This window comes from Bos javanicus, chromosome 18 (genome assembly GCF_032452875.1).
Source record: "Bos javanicus breed banteng chromosome 18, ARS-OSU_banteng_1.0, whole genome shotgun sequence".
Lineage (NCBI taxonomy): Eukaryota > Metazoa > Chordata > Mammalia > Artiodactyla > Bovidae > Bos > Bos javanicus.
In genome coordinates, this window is record NC_083885.1 from 4,751,232 (window position 1) to 4,771,420 (window position 20,189).

Below are 20,189 nucleotides of genomic sequence, written 5' to 3' on the forward strand. Positions count from 1 at the left end.
AAAGGGATTTACTGAATACAATTATTCTTTTACTGCTTTAAAAAATGCCGATATATAAATAGACATTCATTTTAAATATCTGGAACCAATCTTAAAATCCCTTAATTTAATAAAATTAGACATTAAACCAGAGAAATCAGAGGCCCAGAACGGCACAAACCATGGAATTAACCTGTTTATTCTCTAGCATAGCCCCAAAGCATCTTCTGGCGGGTCTTCCCTATATTACAAAAGATGTTTCTTTTGTCTTCTGTTGGACAAAGCTTAAGCTTCTCCTGTTTTCACTCAGTCGAGTCAGCCAGTGGATTTCTGGCAAACTGTCAGGAAGTGACAGTTGGCCTAATTCATAAAAATGATTGATTTACCTTCTGGCACCTAATGACCGGGCAGGAAACCGGAGGAAAGGCTTCCTTCTGCCTTGACTCTGGCTCTCAGGAGTACCACTGTCTCCACTGTGGGTTTCTTCACTCACACACAAGAAGTCCGGGGAGTGATTCCCAGAAGACACTTTCCATTGGGGATTCAATGGCTTCTGTCTTTTAGGCACCCTCCCACCCATTTTTAAGAAAATAGATGGCAGTACCCTAGCTCTTGCATAAGGGTGCTTGGCTGAGAGAAATGGCCGATTTCCCTCAATCCTGAGGTTCTATTGCCCTCTGAACCCCTCTGTAGACTACTGACATGCTCGGGAGTGGGAAGAGAGAGGAGGTGAGCATGGACCTTGTCCCTTCCTATAAATCCTTTTCTTTCTTTCTTCCTTTTTCTCTCTGTGCTGGGTCTTAGTCGAGGCATATGAACTTTTACTTGTGGCATGCTAACTCTGAGTTGTGGGCTTTCCTGGTGGCTCCGATGGTAAAGATTCTGCCTGCAATGCAGAAGACCTGGGTTCGATCCCTGGGAAGATCCCCTGCAGAAGGGAACAGCTACCCACTCCAGTATTCTGGCCTGGAGAATTGCATGGACAGAAGAGCCTGGTGGGCTACAATCCACGAGGTCACAGAGTAGGACACGACTGAGTGACTCACACACACACACACACACAACACATGTCAGATCTAGTTCCCCGACCAGGGATTGAACCCATGGCCCCTGGATTGGGAGTGCCGAGTCTTAGCTACTGCACCATTAGGGAAGTCCCCCAAGATATCTTTGCTTGACCCAGCACTTACCAACACAAGAGTTTCCCAGTTGAAACATACACTCTGAGAATACACCAGAGCCCTTCATTCTCAGCTGACTGTGGGTCACACACTGCAGAGTTGCATTGGAGGGCGTGGTGCCCAGGGGCCTCCTTTGCCTGCACAGGGCAGACGGACCCAGGGCACCTCTTTATTTGCCCTAGACTTAAACTAGCTCTTCCTTGAAGAAACATGAATGCCTTTAAAAACATAAATGCCCAGGTCTTACCCCAAGCTTACTTAAGTTTCTGGAATGAGGCCTGGGAAGTTTCTGTGTAAAACACGTCCTTAGGTGATGGTAACATAGCTAGTTATTTAGAAATCCTCGTCCTGAGACTTATTTCTAGACACAACTTGACTTTCAAAGGAAGTGGGGTAGGGGAGAATGGACCCTCTTTCCAAGAAATAGGAGACACTAGGCCCCGTGGTATATGAAATGGAAGTCTGCAAGAATGGGAGACTTCCTAGACCTTCTGCCAAGGGCTGGCGGTGGGGGCTGCTCCATCCTTCCTCTGCTCCAGCCACATGAAAGGAGAGGAGGGGTCAGAGACAGAAACGTGTCTGGGCCTTGTCTCCACCGGAGCAGCTCCTGGCCCTGGTTTATCTTCAAAGGCCATCTACCCCAGGGCTCTGATCAGTAACAGAGAAAGGCCACTCTTTGTGCTGGATACCACATTTAGCAAGTCTGCTGGCCGAGAGGACGAAGGAGTCAGAGCACCGGGTGTTTATTTAGACCATTCTGAGCCAGGGTTTGGGCGGTGCGGTGCTAACACTTGGTAATGTCAGCTGATGTCCTAACCTGTTTGGGGCATAGGGAGCCGAAATTGGGAGGCCAAGGCGATAGAAGAAAAGAGAGCTAAAAAGAATCTGGGCTTCTGGGGAGAAATGACCTACAGGATTTCCTTTTCCTAGACCTTGATGCCTCTTTCTCATCCCAGTTAGCATGCTGGGAACAATTCTTGAACATCATTCATTTGTTCCACCAGTCAACAATTGTATAAATTACTAATTATGAACTCAACCGTCCCTTATGAAACAGAGATTAGGAAAACAAATAGTTTGCAAGTATCTCATCATAATGTTCAAAGAGGATGCTGGTTTTGTGCATGGGTAAGGCCTTTACTATGACCAGTGCAAGGCCTTTACTATGACCAGTGCGTTCTCTTGGCAAAACTCTATTAGTCTTTGCCCTGCTTCATTCCGTATTCTGAGGCCAAATTTGCCTGTTACTCCAGGTGTTTCTTGGCTTCCTATTTTTGCATTCCAGTCCCCTATAATGAAAAGGACATCTTTTTTGGGTGTTAGTTCTAAAAGGTCTTGTAGGTCTTCATAGAACCGTTCAACTTAATTCACCCATTCCTGTCCATTTTAGTTCGCTGATTCCTAGAATGTCAATGTTCCCTCTTGCCATCTCCTGTTTGACCACTTCCAATTTGCCTTGATTCATGGACCTGACATTCCAGGTTCCTATGCAATATTGCTCTTTACAGCATCGGACCTTGCTTCTATCACCAGTCACATCCACAACTGGGTATTGTTTTTGCTTTAGCTCCATCCCTTCATTCTTTCTGGAGTTATTTCTCCACTGATCTCCAGTAGCATATTGGGCACCTACTGACCTTGGGAGTTCCTCTTTCAGTATCCTATCATTTTGCCTATTCATACTGTTCATGGGGTTCTCAAGGCAATAATACTGAAGTGGTTTGCCATTCCCTTCTCCAGTGGACCACATTCTGTCAGACCTCTCCACAACTGCAGATGGTGACTGCAGCCATGAAATTAAAAGACGCTTACTCCTTGAAAGAAAAGTTATGACGAACCTAGATAGCACATTCAAAAGCACAGACATCACCTTGCCAACAAAGGTCTAGTCAAGGCTATGGTTTTTCCAGTGGTCACGTATGGATGTGAGCGTTGGACTGTGAAGAAAGCTGAGCGCCGAAGAATTGATGCTTTTGAACTGTGGTGTTGGAGAAGGAGAGTCCCTTGAGAGTCCCTTGGACTGCAAGGAGATCTAACCAGTCCATTCTGAAGGATATGAGCCCTGGGATTTCTTTGGAGGGAATGATGCTAAAGCTGAAACTCCAGTACTTTGGCCACCTCATTGGAAAAGACTCTGATGCTGGGAGGGATTGGGGGCAGGAGGAGAAGGGGATGACAGAGGATGAGATGGCTGGATGGCATCACTGACTTGATGGACATGAGTCTGAGTGAACTCTGGGAGTTGGTGAGGGACAGGGAGGCCTGGCGTGCTGCGATTCATGGGGTCGCAAAGAGTTGGATGCGACTGAACTGAACTGAACTGAAGGCCTTTACTGTTGCTTTGCAGAAACTAACAAATAACTGGATACATTTAGAAAAATGCATTCTGGATATTGCTCCTGATGGTCTCTCTGTGCACAAAAACTTGTTGAACAATTCTAAATGTCTAACTATCACCATCAGTTCAGTTCAGTTCAGTCGCTTAGTCATGTCCGACTCTTTGCAACCCCATGAATCGCAGCACGCCAGGCCTCCCTGTTCATCACCAACTCCCGAAGTTCACTCAAACTCATGTCCATTGAGTCGGTGATGCCATCCAACCATCTCATCCTCTGTAGTCCCCTTCTCCTCCTGCCCCCAATCCCTCCCAGCATCAGAGTCTTTTCCAATGAGTCAACTCTTTGCATGAGGTGGCTAAAGTATTGGAGTTTCAGCTTTAGCATCATTCCTTCCAAAGAATACCCAGGGCTGATCTCCTTTAGAATGGACTGGTTGGATTTCCTTGCAGTCCAAGGGACTCTAAAGAGTCTTCTCCAACACCACAGTTCAAAAGCATCAATTCTTTGGCGCTCAGCTTTCTTCACAGTCCAACTCTCACATCCATACATGATCACTGGAAAAACCATAGCCTTGACTATCACCATAGGTACAATCAAATGGGTATAATTTGCCTTTTCTGTGTACAAATATGAATTGGTATTCAAGGCCAAAATCATCAGAATTTTATCTTAAGCCTACTGATACTAAACTGAATATTCCAGAGGGACTAGGTGCAGTTCACTTACTGAGAAATGTTTCTTAGGTATGAATTCTGTGCAGCAGTTATAGTGACTGTATTTTATTTTTAATTAAAATTAAATGTGAATACTATTCAATGGGCTTTTATTTGCCTTCTATTTATGGGAAATAATATGGATTTTCCATTTACAAGAATTATAAAAAGTTACTTTTTAAACCGTATTTTCTTTAGTTCACATCATTTTAAGTTAAATAGATACAGTTAAATTAAAAAATTTAGTAGAGGTATTTTGGGTTTCCAGGGAAATTCAGGATTATAGTAAATGGATGACAGTAGTTCATGAATCAATTTATTCTTGGTCCCTTCTGGAGGAGTAAGGTACAGCCACCCAGGTTGTACTGGTGACGTCACTTCAGATGTTCCGAGCCTCAGCATCAGTGGTGACCACGCAGGAATTGAGGACTTAAGATCGTCGGGAAAGGTAAGGTGAAACAGATGAAACATGGAATCTGCATACAGATTTTTATAGGTTCTAAAATAAACCCATGTGGGACATAAGTAAGTGGCCTCTCCTACATCGCATTACCATTCATGGGTTCTGTGCTGTTAATTCTATAAACTGTCTCCTGCATGATACACGCTGCTGTAAGATCAGCCTTCCCATGGCTGACATACAGAATCCACGCTGAGACCACTGTTCCTCTCTCTCTCCATTCTAACGGACTTCACGTTGCAGGCTCCCATACTCAGGTCCTGTTGCCCAGGAGATACTACCGTCCCACAGAGAAACGGTTATTAGAGAACAGCAGTCATCTCTGTGTGTCCTTTATTGAGAAGGCAGGCTAAGACGGAGCGTGTTGCCTCCATCCTCAACTCCCCACCTCGGGTCATCCCCGCTCTGCCCAGAATTCTTCTGCTCAGAATTGCTGGATCATTTTTTGTCACACCCTCTTCAGGTGTGTCTCAGGGGCCATAATAGAATTCTAAGGCTCAAATGGCCTTCTCTGTCTTTTTAAAAAGGACACCATCCTGTGGTTGTTCCTGACTCCTTCTACTCCTGATGTGGGCATTAAATGAGATAACATGATTGCTTTTATTAATAATATGACCAAAAGGTAGAAGGTAGGAAGGTATACCTTTTTTGCCATCTATTCTACTTTTCATTATTAACAATAATTTTTATGTTTGCAAAATAGTGACCATTCACTTTAAAATCCTCTTAAATATATTTTTAAAATATGCATGCATTATACATATATATATAAAATCTCAGATATGCAGAAAAAAATAGTTTATTCAGGTCATTTGGACTTACTTTGCTGAGAGAGTTTTTTATTTCCCTCTGGTCTGAAGATGTGAAATTTAGAAAACTTGAATAACTTGCTTTTTAATTTATTACTTAGGTTTTTTTTCCCTTTCCTTGCTCCTTTGCCTCCCCCTTTCTTTCTGCAAAGATTTTCAAGTAGGGGGAAAAAAAAAGATAGAAAACCCACTACATTTATGGTTTATCTAACTTGGATGATTTCCATAAATAAATGATTACATGACTAGTAAGAGTAGAAAAAAAATAATTTAGTATTTGCATGAGATGGTAAACGTCATGTGTTTCATCCCAGTATTTAATGGTTTCTAATTTCCTCAAGCACAAACAAACAAGAAAAATGATTAATGTCTTCCCTCCAACCTTTTCTCAGCTTTTCAAGAAATTACTGAGATTCTTAATCAACATTTATACACTTAGATCACCTTGGTAATGACCAGCTTCTTGCTAACTTATTCAAGAACTTAACAAGTTTCAAAGGCAAAGAAACAGAACACTTTATTATAAAACTTATAAAATAATTAAATATTACACATATATTTTGACTTTTCTCTATAACCCATGTTTATTTATTCAACACTTTTCCTCAGAATTAATTCACTTCCTCAAAGAAGCAAGTGAGAACACATAAGAATAGGCTATTAATAAATTAATTTTCCATAAAATAATAAAAATGATAATTATATAAAGAAACAAGTTGAAATTTTTTTCAGAGGGTAAGAGGGTAGTGATATGGAGGCCTATATTTATTTTTATGATAAAATGGCCACTATTCTAGGCCAAGTCCAGGAGACAGAATATTCTAATCATTATTTCTCTGAGATTTGAGAATGTATGATTTTAATTAGAATGGAATAAAGGACGCTCTAAATTTAACAAACCACTGTCTGGTTGGTTATGCTGAGCGGGCAAATCCCTGTTTGAATTGGGACTTTTAAAAGCAGTAAAATTGGGTTACATTCATCAAAGACATTGAGGAACAGAGTAGAATTATATAAATATGCCCTTTATAACCACATCTCAAAAAACTACAGAAGGACACCGTCTTGTAAGTTACTTTGGTTTTGGCAAAATGATGTGGTGTTTTTCCCATGGAGAACAGTTGTAAGCTCACTAGTGCCTACCAACAGCTGGCTTCTGAAGACTGAAAATATCATCTGAAAGATTACGAAACACTCGTTTGTTGAAGTGTCCTGGCATATTACAATTTATTAATATTCACATAGCGAGAAGATGGATGGATTTCTCAATTGCCACTGTGACTTTCCCCTTGTTAACCAAATCCTAGGGCAAATTTAAATATGTCAGTTGCTAAGGAAAAACCCACAAGTGGCCTCTAATCTTCCAAGCATCTCTGATAATACGCAGGGAGCACCATGAGTGGCGTTTTCCTGTCCTTCCAAACGGGACTGTTTTGCTCTTTGTCTCCTCTTAGGTTTCTACCAGAAATGCACGTGCTGATTCCCCAAGAGCAGACCTGAGGCTCCCGAGGACTTGTTCGGCTAGCACCAAAAATGACGAGGTTGACAGAGTGTGTAGGGCAACAAGGTTTTGTGGTTATTTTTTTTTTTCTTTTCTTTTTTTTTTTTCCCAGAGTGTGAAGTCCAATTAAGTGGAAATCTTAACTTGTCCACGTTGCCCTGTTTTCAGAATATTCCTCAGAATACTTTTCAAGTTGTGAATTTTAGTCTTGGAGACTCTCTATATAAGCAGAATATACTTTAAACGAAATAAGAAACAACACCACACACACACACACACACACACACACACCAGAGAAACAGGACATGAAGCTTGCTAGTCCAGCAGCAAGCACCATCGTGAGCACCACTCGGCGTTTGTACAACTCCAGGTCCAGGGCGTCCACAGTTCCCGTCAAACTCTGAGCTCTGAGCAACAGTTAGGCAGCGTGTTCCCCACATCGGATTACTCCAAGTCTCAGCCCGTGACTTGAAGTCCGAAAGGACATTTCCAAAACCCACCTTCTGAGGTTCCCTGGGGTGGGGTCTGTCCCCAAAGTTCACAAGCATCTCCCTTGGTCAAAATTCAAACCTGTTCTCTCTCATGGCAAGCCATCACCTCCTTCCTGTAACAGTGCAAAGCAAAGCCGGTCTGTTTTTGTTCTATGCTTCTGTGAGTCTGATTTGTCATTGCTTCCCATTTTCAAGTGCTTCTGAGTACCATGTGTGTTAGGGAAATGAACAAGCAGGCTATTCTCGAGAGCAACCCCTCCAACACGGCGGTCGGCTCACACGGTCTGCAGGGTTCAGCTTTCAATGGGAAGGGGGCAGGTCTCTCCGGAGGCTGCGAGGTAAGACCCTGGCCCTGCCAGGAGGGAGGGCGTCCAGATCAGCTCTTTCTGCTGCATGACTTGCAGCACTCCTTGCCATAGAATTTGTGGTTGCAGACGCCGTGCTGAGGAACAAGACGACACCAGCCGAAAAAGTCTACACAGGATGGATCCTCTACGGTGAGAAGAGACGTTCAGCACATTAGGACAGGTTCTCAGCCTTTTCCTTAAGGTGAGGGCCTACGGACAGAGACTTGGGGTCAACTTGCCTATGGCCCCCCGGGGTTCTTACATGAGACATGAGGACTTTGTGGGGGGAAAAGCAGGATGAAGGCACCCAGAGGCACTCTGAAAGTGAAAGTGTTATTCGCTCAGCAGGATCTGACTCTTTGCGAGCCCATGGACTGTAGCCTGCCGGGCTCCTAAGGCTCTGTAACCACTAACAAAATATAAACAGGTTAGGGTTACTGGCTTGCAAGTGGATGTTTAAAAAAAAAAAGTCATCTCCAGCCTGAGCTTAATGTCTGATCCCCCTAAATAAGCTGGAGACTACTGTTGTGCCTCCAAGGCATGTCCCCTAAGAACAACATCCCCGAGGATGTTGTTAAAACACTGGTTCTGTTTCAGAAGGCCTGGGGTGAGGACCCAGATTTTTTTTTTTATTTCTAACAAATACCCTAGGGTTTCTGCCACTACTCCAGGCTCATTACTTTGGGGAGCAACGAACCTCATATACTGGGGGTTCGAAACCTAGATTGAAGGCCCAACTGTGACATTCTGTGCAGGTTTAAATCAAATCTCATGGCCAATTTGTGAAGACATGAACTGAAGCCAGCACCAGTCTTTTTCAACTTCCTTCTTTGTGTAGGATCACAGGTGTGATTATCTACTGGAAGCAGAACAGGGGCATCAGAGGCTTTGACCCCAAAGGCCCTCAGGAGTTACAGAACACACGTGGAAGTGTACATCCATTTTTCCTTCTGTAAGCATAAATGTGTGTTTTAGGAGTTAGGGTTCAGTCCTTTGACTGGATTTACAAGGAATTTTTTTTTAACTTTAGAACTATTTAGGGTCTACCCCTATACGTGAGTAAATGCTGTCATTCAGAGCTGGAATTTCCTCCTCTATGCAAGTCTTAAAGTCACCCTCAAGTCCCCGCAAACTGTACACCGTGGGTACGGGTATCCAGTCACATCCCTCCTGAATCCACCCTCACCATTCGCCTCTGAGCCCTGGGACATGGCTCACAAGGCTCTTTTTTTTTCTGTTGCTTTGCCTATTGCCCTCAATTTGTATCTGGTCTTCCTATGAACTGCTGACAGCTCCTTCCTTAAGCCTTGGTTCTTCCGCCTAAAGCTCCCTTTCACGCAGACACTTCACTCCTCCCACCCCCAAAAGGATTAGCCTCGTAATCCTTTTGAAACGGGTGCACATCCCTGGCACATCCCTGCCCCTAACCCTCCTCCTGGATCCCGTTCACCTGGAGTCAGAGGTATAGTCTCTACAGTGACTCACAGGATCTGGTCCCCAGGACGGCAGAACCACCTCATCCTTTCGTTTCCCTGAAGCCTCTGCTCAGAGGTCCCCTCTTGGTTCTGCCTTCTCTGACCTCCCTATGAGAACAGCATGCCCCATGGCCCCCAGGAAGGACCACCTCTCCCAGCTTTGTTTCCCTACGTCCGATTTACTGGCATTTATCACATCACGTGTGTTTACCTATGGCCGCCTCCTCTCCAGAGCGCGGCAGCCTTGAGCAGACACCTGACTTTCTCTCACTGCTCTGCTCCCAACACCTGCCACAGCGCGGCTGCTCGAGAAGCACTTGTTGAAAAAAATAAATTCCCTCCACCTGACGGCCAAAACAACCAGTTCAAGCCATACTGACTCTCCGCTTGGGTAGCAGGATGAGATGGAGTTGTTCTTTTCTTTCCTACTAGTAAGTCCTGGTTATATCCTGAAGGTGGAGTCTAGAGGATTAGCTGACAGGTGGATAAAGAGTGTGAGAGAAAAAGGAGAATCAAGAATGACTACGGGATTTTGACCTGGGCATCTAGAAGAATGGGGTCATGTTTACTGAGATGGGGGCGGGGTGGAGGCAGGCCCCAGGAGACCAGTTTAGGATATATCAACAGAGATACAAGCGTGACATGAGAGGAAGACTTTGCCTGTGTCTATATGTATATAATCTTCAAGTTCAGTTATTTTTTAATACAGTGTCTTATACCCCAGTGCATCAGCATATACCCTAATCAATCAGAATGTACGTGTGGATCAGCTTCTATTTAGACTGGAGAGATGACCCTGTTGATGCAGTGGAAATACTGGAGGACAAAAAGCACTATCACCACTTGCCCCTCCTGAGATAAGCATGGAATTGCAACATAGCTTCTGCTGGAAGCTAGATACAAGTCAGGAGTCAGACGTGAGGTGTCTCACGATGCTGTCAAAGTATTGCATGGGGTTATAGTTGTAATAATGATTACTAATAGCTGATTACTGAGTGTAATAGAGGATGAGGTGGTTGGATGGCATCACCGACTCAATGGACATGAGTCTGAGTAAACTCCGGGAGTTGGTGATGGACAGAGAGGCTGGTGTGCTGCAGTCCGTGGGGTCGCAAAGAGTCGGACACAACTGAGCGATTGAACTGAACTGAATAGCTGATTATTTGCACCTCTGTTATGAGTCTGGTATTTTGTTTACACTATTAAGGACAACCCCAGAGCGAGCTTTACATCCTACATGCAAACAATTGGCAAGTATCATTGGCTGGATCTCAAACACATCCAGCGACTCCCACCGCCATTACCCTTGTGGGACCTCGTCCCCTCACTGGACGTGGGACCTGCCTCCTGCAGAGAGGAGACAAGTCCTCGTTCTGTTCTAGGCCCCCTCCTCAGTGTAACTTCCAGGGATCCTCCTGTGCGATGGGGATGGGGATGGGAGAACTGGGAGGAATCCCCACCTGAGGAAAACTAGAGGCCCCATATTTGGCCAGGAAGAAACGCCTGGGCTGTGTCCTGCGTGTCTGTCTTCTCATTTTACTCCTCTTGATACAAGGAGACCTGCCTCAGGCAGGAGGCCTGAGACAAGGCCCTCTCCTGGAAAGCCTTCCCGAGTCTCCCTCGCATCATCCCTGGCACCAGCTAGAGTTCACCACCATCGGGGACTGCCCTGGATGTATGTGCCTTGCACAACTCTCAGGAGGGCTCCTCTAATGTCGACTGTGATGTGAATGGCACCCCCGAGAGTTTGGGCAGGAGCTGCATAACTGAATTTGGCAGGTGTTGGACAAATACTCCAGACAGGAGGAAAACCGACTTGTGCCAGGCGGGGTCCTTTACCTCTCTTGGCAGGAGCTGGACAGAAGTTGGTGTTACAGGCCCGCAGCACTGGAGGCTTCTGCCGCAGCAGACAGCTCGAGGAAGGCCGGCCCTGCTGGACGCAGTGGACGGAGCGCGTCTGCACCCCTCCGCCACAGCTAACGGTGCACTGCAGGAGAGGGAGGAAGCGGTCAGGAACGGGCCCTTCCCCATGCCACTCACAGCAGGGAAAGAAACCTCCGTGCCTCGTGACATTGCCAAGGCGCCTGTCGATGAAACAGGGACTGTCCAGAGCTGGGCACATGAATCCACTCTCCTAACACGTTTTGGGAGCCGTTTGATCTGATTAGAAGGCTCTGAAGCAAATGCCATCTGCTTCCCCCGAGACTCTGTGTCTCCCAGTCAAGTAACTCAGGCAGAAGAGAGGTTCCAGGCATACAGAAGCTGCCACAGGAATGCAGAAGCGAATACAGACACTTCCAGCCAGTTCATCACAGTATTTAAAGAATTCCAGGCAACCTCTGCAGATACAATAGTGGAGGGGATGGTTCAGAACTTGGACAGCCAAAGAAATATAACGCTCTGAGACAGCTTAGGAATTATGTCCTCCCCGCCCAGCCAAATTCTGAGATAGCGTGGTGGATATTGTGTTTTGAATTCAATTATCTCACTGTCCAACTGAAGGTAAAAAAAAAAGACTAAAAAGGACTGACCAGTAATTTTTTTTCCAGGCATACACACAAATATATTTCCTAACAAAAGAACAAATAAAAAAATATTATCAGAGAAAAGATAGCCCTTTAAATTAATGTTTACATGTATTTTGCTTTAAAAGAAGTTCGCTACCAGTTCATTATCCTTATTATTTTTTCCTATTTTATTGTGGACAGGTGAGGATGTCCACTTGGGACAAGCATCACTATGCAGATGGCTTTTGAGAGGGAAAAATATGTTGTGGTAAAAAGAGTATGAATTTTGGAATTATCCCTAAATTCAAAGATAGCTGTATCCCCGTTACCAAATCATCTCAGTCAAGATGGCTAACTATTTTTGTGAAGAACAAGACAGTAACTATTTTAATTTGTTAATTGAGGTATAGTTGATGTACAATATTATGTTAGTCTCCGGTATACAACAGAGTGATTCAAAATTTGTATAGATAATATTCCATCTATGGTTATTATAAAATATTGGTTAATCCTGTGCCTTTGTAGATTATATATACACACATACACAGATACACACATATACATATCATATATAATAGTGTGTACCCCTTAATGCCACTCCCCCTCCAGTAATCACTGGTTTGTTCGCTACATTTTTTCTATTCCACATAAGTGATAAACGGTATTTGATTTTCTCTGACTAATTTCACTAGGCATAAAACCCTCCTGGTCGATTGATGTTGTTGCAGATGACAAAATTTCATTCTTTCTTCTGGTTGAGTTCTTCATCCACTCATCTGCTGATGGGCACTTAGTCTGCTTCCGTATCTTGGTCATCGTAAACAATGCTACTATGAACGCTGGGGTGCGTGTGTCTTTTTTAATTAGTGCTTCCGTTTTCTCTGGATACATACGACATAGGAGTTGAACTGCTGGGTCATAAGGCAGTTCTAGTTTTGTGAGGAACGTCCATACAGTTTTCCCCAGAGTACCAGTTCACACTCTCACCAGCAGTACACAGAGGCTGGCTTTCCCCCACATCCTCACCAACATGTGTCATGTTCTTTGCGACGATAACCACACTGAGCAGTGTCCGGCGATGTTTCCCTGTGGGTGTGATTTCTCTGATGATTAGCAAGGCTGAGCATCTTTTTGTGTGCTTTTTGGCCATCTGCATCTCATTGGGAAAAATGTTTATTCAATTCTTCTGCCCACCTCCCTTTTGACTGGGTTGTTTTGTTTTTTTGACACCGAGTTGTTTATATGTTTTGGATATTATCCCCTTATTTTTCACAAACATTTGCAAATATGTTCTCCCAGTCAGTAGGTTGTCATTTCATTTTGTCCATAGATTTCTTTGCTGTGAACAAGCCTTTAAGTTTAGTTAGACACCCTTTATTTAGTTTTGCTCTAGTTTCTCTTGCCAGAGGAGGCAGATCCAAAGAAAATATTGCTCCACTTTATATCCACGGATGTTCTGTTTTCTTCTAGGAGTTTTATAGTTTCTGGTCTGACAGCTCAGTCTTTAATCCGTTTCGAGTTTACGCCGTATATGGTGTGAGAAAATGCACTCATTTCTTTCCTTTACGGGCTGTGGTCGTTTCCCCAGTGCCACTAACTGCCGATACTATTTTCTCCACTGTCTACAACGGCCTCCTCTGTTGTGGATTAATCACCCCTAAGTGCATGGGTTTAATTGAGTTAGGGTCAGGGTCGGGGAGATGCCGCCTCCTGAAGCACTCAGCCAGGTCCTGGAGTGAGTGCCAGCCCGGGATAGGCAAGGCCGGGTCCTGGGGTCCGGCGGCAGAGCCCAGAGAAGGTGGCCGGCCCTGGAGGTGGTGGCCAGGGAGCTGTTTTCTGACACAGCCGCTGCGGGGTCCAGCATGTCTCGGAGCTTGTGCAGGGCTGGATCCCTGGGAGGCAGGAAGCCAAGGTGCCTCCAAGCTGGTGCGGGCCGCGGTTGTCCTGAGGCTGGGGTCCGTCTGCTGGTGGGCAGGCTGTGTCCCACCGCGGAAGGCTGGGGTCCCTCTGCTGGCGGGAGAGGCTGGGTCTGCAGCTACAGCCGCTCACTGGGAGGCTGGGCTTGGCCTGGGGACTCCAGGCTAACAAGCTGGAGCGGGGATTACAGAATGGTGCTTGTGGCAGGACAGGCCCCCAGAGGGTCTGATGCCACTGTCTCTGCCCCAGGGTGTGTTCCAGCTGACATCTTCTCCGGAAGACTGCAGGATCGGCGGTAGGTCTGCACCTTTCTCAGCATTGCTTTGCCCGAGACCTCAAAGCACATCCTGTAAGAGCGGTGTGTCTGTTTCCCACAGCACTCTGGGACGCCTGAACGTGAGCTCCACTGGCCTGCAAGCCCAAACCTTCTGAGGGCTCATCTTCCTCGTGCAGACCCCTGCTCTGCAACTGTGATTTTTCTCTGAAATGTGCCCTGCGGCTTTGTCTCTCCCACCCATCTCATCGTGGTTCCTTCTTATATCTTTAGTTGTAGAAACTCTTTTCTGGTGAATGTGTTAGTCACTACTCAGTCATGTCTGACTCTTTGCAACCCCACAGACTGTAGCCCGCCAGGCTCCTCTGTCCATGGGATTCTCCAGGCAAGAGTACTGGAGTAGGTTGCCATGCCCTCCCCCAGGGGACTTGTGTCTCCTGCATGGCAGGCAGATTCTTTACCATCTGAGCCACCAGGGTAGGTTCTGGTCTTGGCCTCAATTGCTGTTCTGTAAATAGCCATTATTTCAGCGTGCCCGCAAACCCCTACTCTGCCATGTGGGCAACTCTCGTCTCACAGCGCTAAATATTTTATGCTTTATGGGCCATACGACCTTTGTTGTAGTCACTCACCTCTGCACCAAAGCAGCCATGGACCACACACACAAATGAGGACGGCTGTTGTCTAATGAAAGTTTATCCACAAAAACGGGCCACAGTAGGCGGGGGGTGGGGGGGGTAGATTTGCCACTGGTAATCATTTGCTTATATCTGATCTAAATAATTCTGCACGAATCAATTTCCAAGTCTGTTAAATGAGTAAAATAATGGTAGAAAATTTTTAAAGAAATCCAATTTCATGGTGAGGCTGGCAGCACCTCTCAAGCCAGAGTTGTTTTTTCTGAAGAGCTATGTAACACCTGTTAGCTATAACAATGCAAGGGCCAACCAAACCATAGCTTTGGATTCCTGAGGACACGTTGTTCTCTCAGACTCAGCATCCCAAACCAGTCCCAGCTCATAAGCATCAAACCAACGCATCTAAAGTTTCTTCCAAGTCTTCTGAGGAAAAGGACACCTGTAACATCTGAATTTAGAAGTTGTGTGTCCTTGGCTGATCAACTGCCTAACTCTGAGCTTTACCAGCCTCATCCACAAAACAGGGACAATAATACCCACAAATAAGACCACTTTCCCAATGTCTCAGCTGGTAAAGAATCCACCTGCAGTGCATGAGATACAAGACACGTGTGTTCCATCCCTGGGTCAAAAAGATCCCCTGGAGGAGGAAATGGCAAACACACTCCAGTATTCCTGCCCGAAAAACCCCTTGAACAGAGGAGCCTGGTGGGCTACAGTTCATGGGGTCACAAAGCACAACTGAGAGACTAAGCTCACAACATCACCTCCAGGATGAAGGGAGGAGATAGACAGGTGTACAGGATGTAACACAGTGCATAGAAATGGCTGGACAAATGCTAGCCATCATTGATATTACTCAGAAACACGAGAACCAAGTGAGCCAAGACTCATGAGCAGCATTTCTAAAACACAGAAGACTCTAGTGGTGGTTTTAATAGCAGCAACAACTATGAACATTAGCAATACCTTGGGACTAACTGCTTTGTATTACTTATTCATTGAAACAAAACAGAAAAGAAAAAACCTAACTCTGCACAATATTATCATCTCAGTTTTATAGATGTGAAAATGGAGGCTCACCGATGCTGGAACCTGCCCAGGGACTCAGGTCGTTCGGACAGGTCCCTAACAGCAGTTGTAAACGGAATCTTGCTTAACTTTAACCCCCCTCAGTCTCTGTGTGCTCACCTGTTGCCATGGCGATGAATACCACCCAGCGGCCAGACTGTACACTGGATGGGCGGGACACGCCCCCCGGCTGCAGGTTTCCTCCAAGTCCACGTTTGGTTTCTTAATATTGCGGCACCGTCGCTCGGGGAGAGTTATCAGCTTGCCTTGGAAGGCCTTCTCGCTGCATTTCATCTCCCTCTTCCTCACTCCCAGACCACAGCTCACGGAACACTGTGGGGCAAGAAAGGAGGCGTCAGGGTGCGGGCTCCACCATCCACGTGTAATCAGAGGGATGGGGCTAGGGCAGGTCAGCCACAGCCCACCAGGCTCCTGAAGGCAGGGCCTCAAGTCCCGCAGGCTACAGAGGCCAGAGGACTGGAGTTACTTTCCCAAGGGCACAGCATGGCTCAGCACCACAAAATAAAGGCAGGCGCTGCCATGACACGGCACACAAGGTGAGCGAGACAGAGCCTGAGAGAAAGACGAGACCAGCAGAGGATGAGGTCAGGGTCACTGTGTCGTGGCCGGATGTCCAGGGCAGGAGGCGGGGCACAGGGACTGGGCCTACAGGCAGTTCAGGGGAAGAACCACAGGTAACAAGCAACTGTCCTTCATCTTTACCTGCCTCTCTCTTCAGCTGGGATATACACTGAGGCTGTGTTATGGCAGGAAAAAAACAAAAAGAGGATGGAGGCTGATGAAATAAGTCTGAGAAAACCTGTGTGTTTTTTTTTAATGTGACTGACTGCTATTTTATTTAAATATTTCCTTACTTCCACTATACAAATTTTCTTTTTCAAAAACTTTAAATTTTGTATTGGGGTACAGCTGATAAGGAACGTTGTGATAGTTTCAGGTGAATAGCAAAGGGACTCAGCCATATAAACACATGTATCCATATGTATACATGTATCCCAAACTCCCCTCCCACCCAGGCTGCCACGTAACACCGAGCAGAGTTCCCTGTGCTCTACAGTAGGTTCTTGTTGGTCATCGGTTCTCAATACAGCAGTGTGTACAGGTCAGTCCCCAACCCCCTATCACTTCTCCCTAGGCACCCATAAGCTCCTTCTCTAAGTCTGTGAGTCTGTTTCGTAAGTTCATTTGTCTTTAGATTCCACATAGAAGGGATGTCACAGGATATTCTTCTCTGACTTACTCAGGACTACAGTCTCTAGGTTCATCCATGTGGCTACAAATGGCATTAGAGAAAACCTGTTTTTAAGTATTTTAAACAGTATAATGGGATACTGTACAGGGCCTTGATGAACTGCATTAAAGCAGTAAGAAATGACATCAGCATAATCATCATCAATCATGAAGGCTAGGGATCAGATCAAGACGGCAGAGAGGCAGGACGTGGTGCTCCCCTTCTCCCCCGAGACGTCAAAACTAGAGTTATGTGGAGAACGAGTCTCACGGAGCATCTAGCAAACACTGGCAGAAGACCTCAGACCTCCGAAAGGGTAAGAAAATCTGCACAAAACCAGGTGGGACAAAAGGGGGGGAAAAAAGAGGAATTGGGCCAGGACCTGCGCCTGGGGAGGGCGCTGTGAAAGGGGAAAGCTTTCTGTACCCCAGTTTGCCCCCCACCGGCAGGGAGGTCAACCAGGACCCAGGGGAGCTCTGAAGGGGGCCCAGCAAGCAGGGTGTAGAGGGCAGAGTGTAGAGAGACCTCCGGGTGCTCCCGGCCTCAGACGCTCCCCCGCGGGGCTGGGCAGGCGCTGAGGCTCGGCTCCCGAGGGCAGACCCGGGGGAGGACCGGGGCTGGTGACGGGCAGCCGGTAAGGGGACCGCAGCCAAGGGAGAATGGAAGAAGTGTGGCTCACCGCCACCTTACACCAGAGAGGCGAGGCACCACCGCGGGCAAGCGCGGAAGGGGGCGGGCTGCCGTCGGAGAGTCCTCCGCCCCTGTGTTCTCCGGCCCCAAAGTCCTAGGATCCTCTACCCCGCAAGGCTATCATTTCAAGTGGAAGGAGATAAAGAATTTCTCAATCAAAAGCTAAAAGGATACTGCAATACTAACCTTCTCATAAAGGAAATTCTGAAAGGTCGACTCTAAACAGAAAAGCAGCAAGAAGATACAGGAAGAAAGAAATCACAAACGGAAAGTAAATCCACCTAAATTAGCCAGTACGCAGATCAAAAGGAAACACTATCTGTGAGAGCAGCGACACACGCACGAGCAACAAAGGACACACAAGAAAATGGAAACAAAGGGACATCAAAATCATAACATGTGGGGAAGGAGAGGAAGAAGACGATTTTTTTTTTTTTTGGAATGTGTTGCAGCCTATGTGACTACCTGTCTAAAGCAAGCAGATATAGGGAGGGGTTAACATACTTGAAAAACAGGGCAACCACAAATCAAAACCATAGAATAATTCACAGAAACCAAAAAGAACACAAGCATAAACTAAAAGGAAATCATTAAACCACCAGAAGGAAAGGAAAGGAACAAAGAAAGGATAAAGCAGATGTGGTCCATCTATATAATGGAATACCACCCAGCCATAAACAAGAATGAAATCATGCCATTGGGGGCAACATGGATGAACACAGAGATCACCCTACTAAGTGAAGTCAGTCAGAAAGACAGAAGCAACCACCATACAACATCATTCATGTGTGAAATCTAAAATGTGGCACAAAAGAATATCTACAAAGCAGAAACGGACTCACAGACACAGACCTGTGGTTGCAAAAGGAAGGGGGGAGGAAGAGGGATGGGCTGAGAGTTTGGGGTTCACAGATGCAACCTATTACATTTCGAATGGATGAACAAGGGCCTACTGTGTACAGCACAGAAAACTAGACCAAATTCCTGGGATAAACATAATGGAGAAGGACATAGAAGAGTGTGTGTACGCGTTTATAGCTGAGTCACTTTGCTGTACAGCAGAACTTAGCACAACACTGTAAACCAACTATACTTCAATAAGAATAAATAAAGAGGGATAACACTGAGCTTCGCACTTGCAGCAGCGCTGTGAGGGAGCTGCAAGCGTGTGCTCCACTGTGCAGACAAGGAAAGGGAGGTTTAGCTCGAGGTCGGATCTGTAGTCATCACTGAAGGCTGCCTGTGAGTGGGCTGCCTCTGACTCAAGCCCAGGCCTTTAGCCATTTGGTTATAACGTCTCTTAAAGAAACTGAGAGAGGAGGGGAGAGATGGGCGCCCTGCTCTGCACTTAGCCACACAGAAGGGAAGGGCACTGATGGGAGAAACCAAAGCTGCCAGGACAGCAGCCCCTCCTCCCTGGACCCCTGCCCCCAGGCCCCACCAGTGACCTTTTCCTTCCTTGGCCATTGTTTTGCTCACTAGGCTGTGGACTCCGTAAGAGCAGAGACCTCGCCTTAGGGGTTACTGATGTGTACTTCCGGTTTGATCTCTGCTCAGGTTTCCTCTGCTTGAGAGCTCAAATGAGTGTCCTAAGCTGGGAGTCTAGGAAGCATCTTCAAGACTTCCTTCTCCCAGCCCAACAGATGCCTGAAGGTGCCCGCAGGCCTCTTTAAGAACTCTCAGAAAAGACAAACACTGTATATTAACGCATATATACGGAATAGAAAGGTGGTAATGACCATCCTACGTGCAGGGCAGCAAAGCAGACACAGACGTAAAGAACAGACTTCTGGACTCAGTGGAAGGAGGAGAGGGTGGGTGATTTGAGAGAACAGCACTGAAACATGAATATTACCATATGTAAAAGATAACCAGTGCGAGTTTGACGGATGACGCAGGGCACCCAAAGCCGGTGCTGTGACAACCTGGAGGGGTCGGGTGGGCAGGGAGGCGGAAAGGGGTTTCAGGATGGAAGTGACACATGTAACCGATAGCAGATTCATATTGATATATGGCAAAAACCATCACAATACTGTAATTATCCTCCAAAGAAGGAAAGAAAGAAAGCACTCTCCAGACCCTCCTTCCTCCATCCCTGAAACATTTCATCTTTCGTTTGCATCCTTGCAATATCCATGCTGGCGCCTTTTCCCGGCTCTGGGCTTGGGATGCTCTCTCTCTGAAATGAAACCCTGATTGTTCCACTGCTTTATTTAAACTTTTAATTAGCTCCCCCAACGTTAACAGGATATATTTCTAGTCTGCCACCCCACACGATCACGATCTGTGCTTGATGAAGCTTCCACCTTCTACCCATCCCCATTCATTCCTCCTGTGTCATACTCCTCAGCTCTGCCCATATAGGGCGCACCCTCTGTCTGAACAGCCCCGACTCCATCTTTGCCGGATTCCTGCTCATGCCTCAGGCTCAGTATCCCTGGGAAATCTCTTCTGCCAAGCTTAAGCTCTCTGAGGCAATCACAGACCCCATCACAGCACTCCACTCGCCTTACCTGTATTTTTATACACAGGCTTTCTGCAGTTT

General features: G+C 46.1%; 1 protein-coding gene across 1 annotated transcript in view; it reads right to left on the minus strand.

Moving 5' to 3' along the window:
- Window positions 1–5,891: 5,891 nt before the first annotated feature.
- Window positions 5,892–20,189, minus strand: part of ADAMTS18 (ADAM metallopeptidase with thrombospondin type 1 motif 18) — a 145,508-nt gene continuing 131,210 nt past the window's right edge. The window contains exons 21-23 of the mRNA XM_061386616.1: window positions 15,823–16,035; window positions 11,135–11,282; window positions 5,892–7,965 (exon numbers count right to left, since the gene is read on the minus strand). Coding sequence (XP_061242600.1) covers window positions 7,850–7,965; window positions 11,135–11,282; window positions 15,823–16,035 — 477 coding nt within the window. The 3' untranslated portion in view covers window positions 5,892–7,849. The remainder of the gene's footprint in view (window positions 7,966–11,134; window positions 11,283–15,822; window positions 16,036–20,189) is intronic.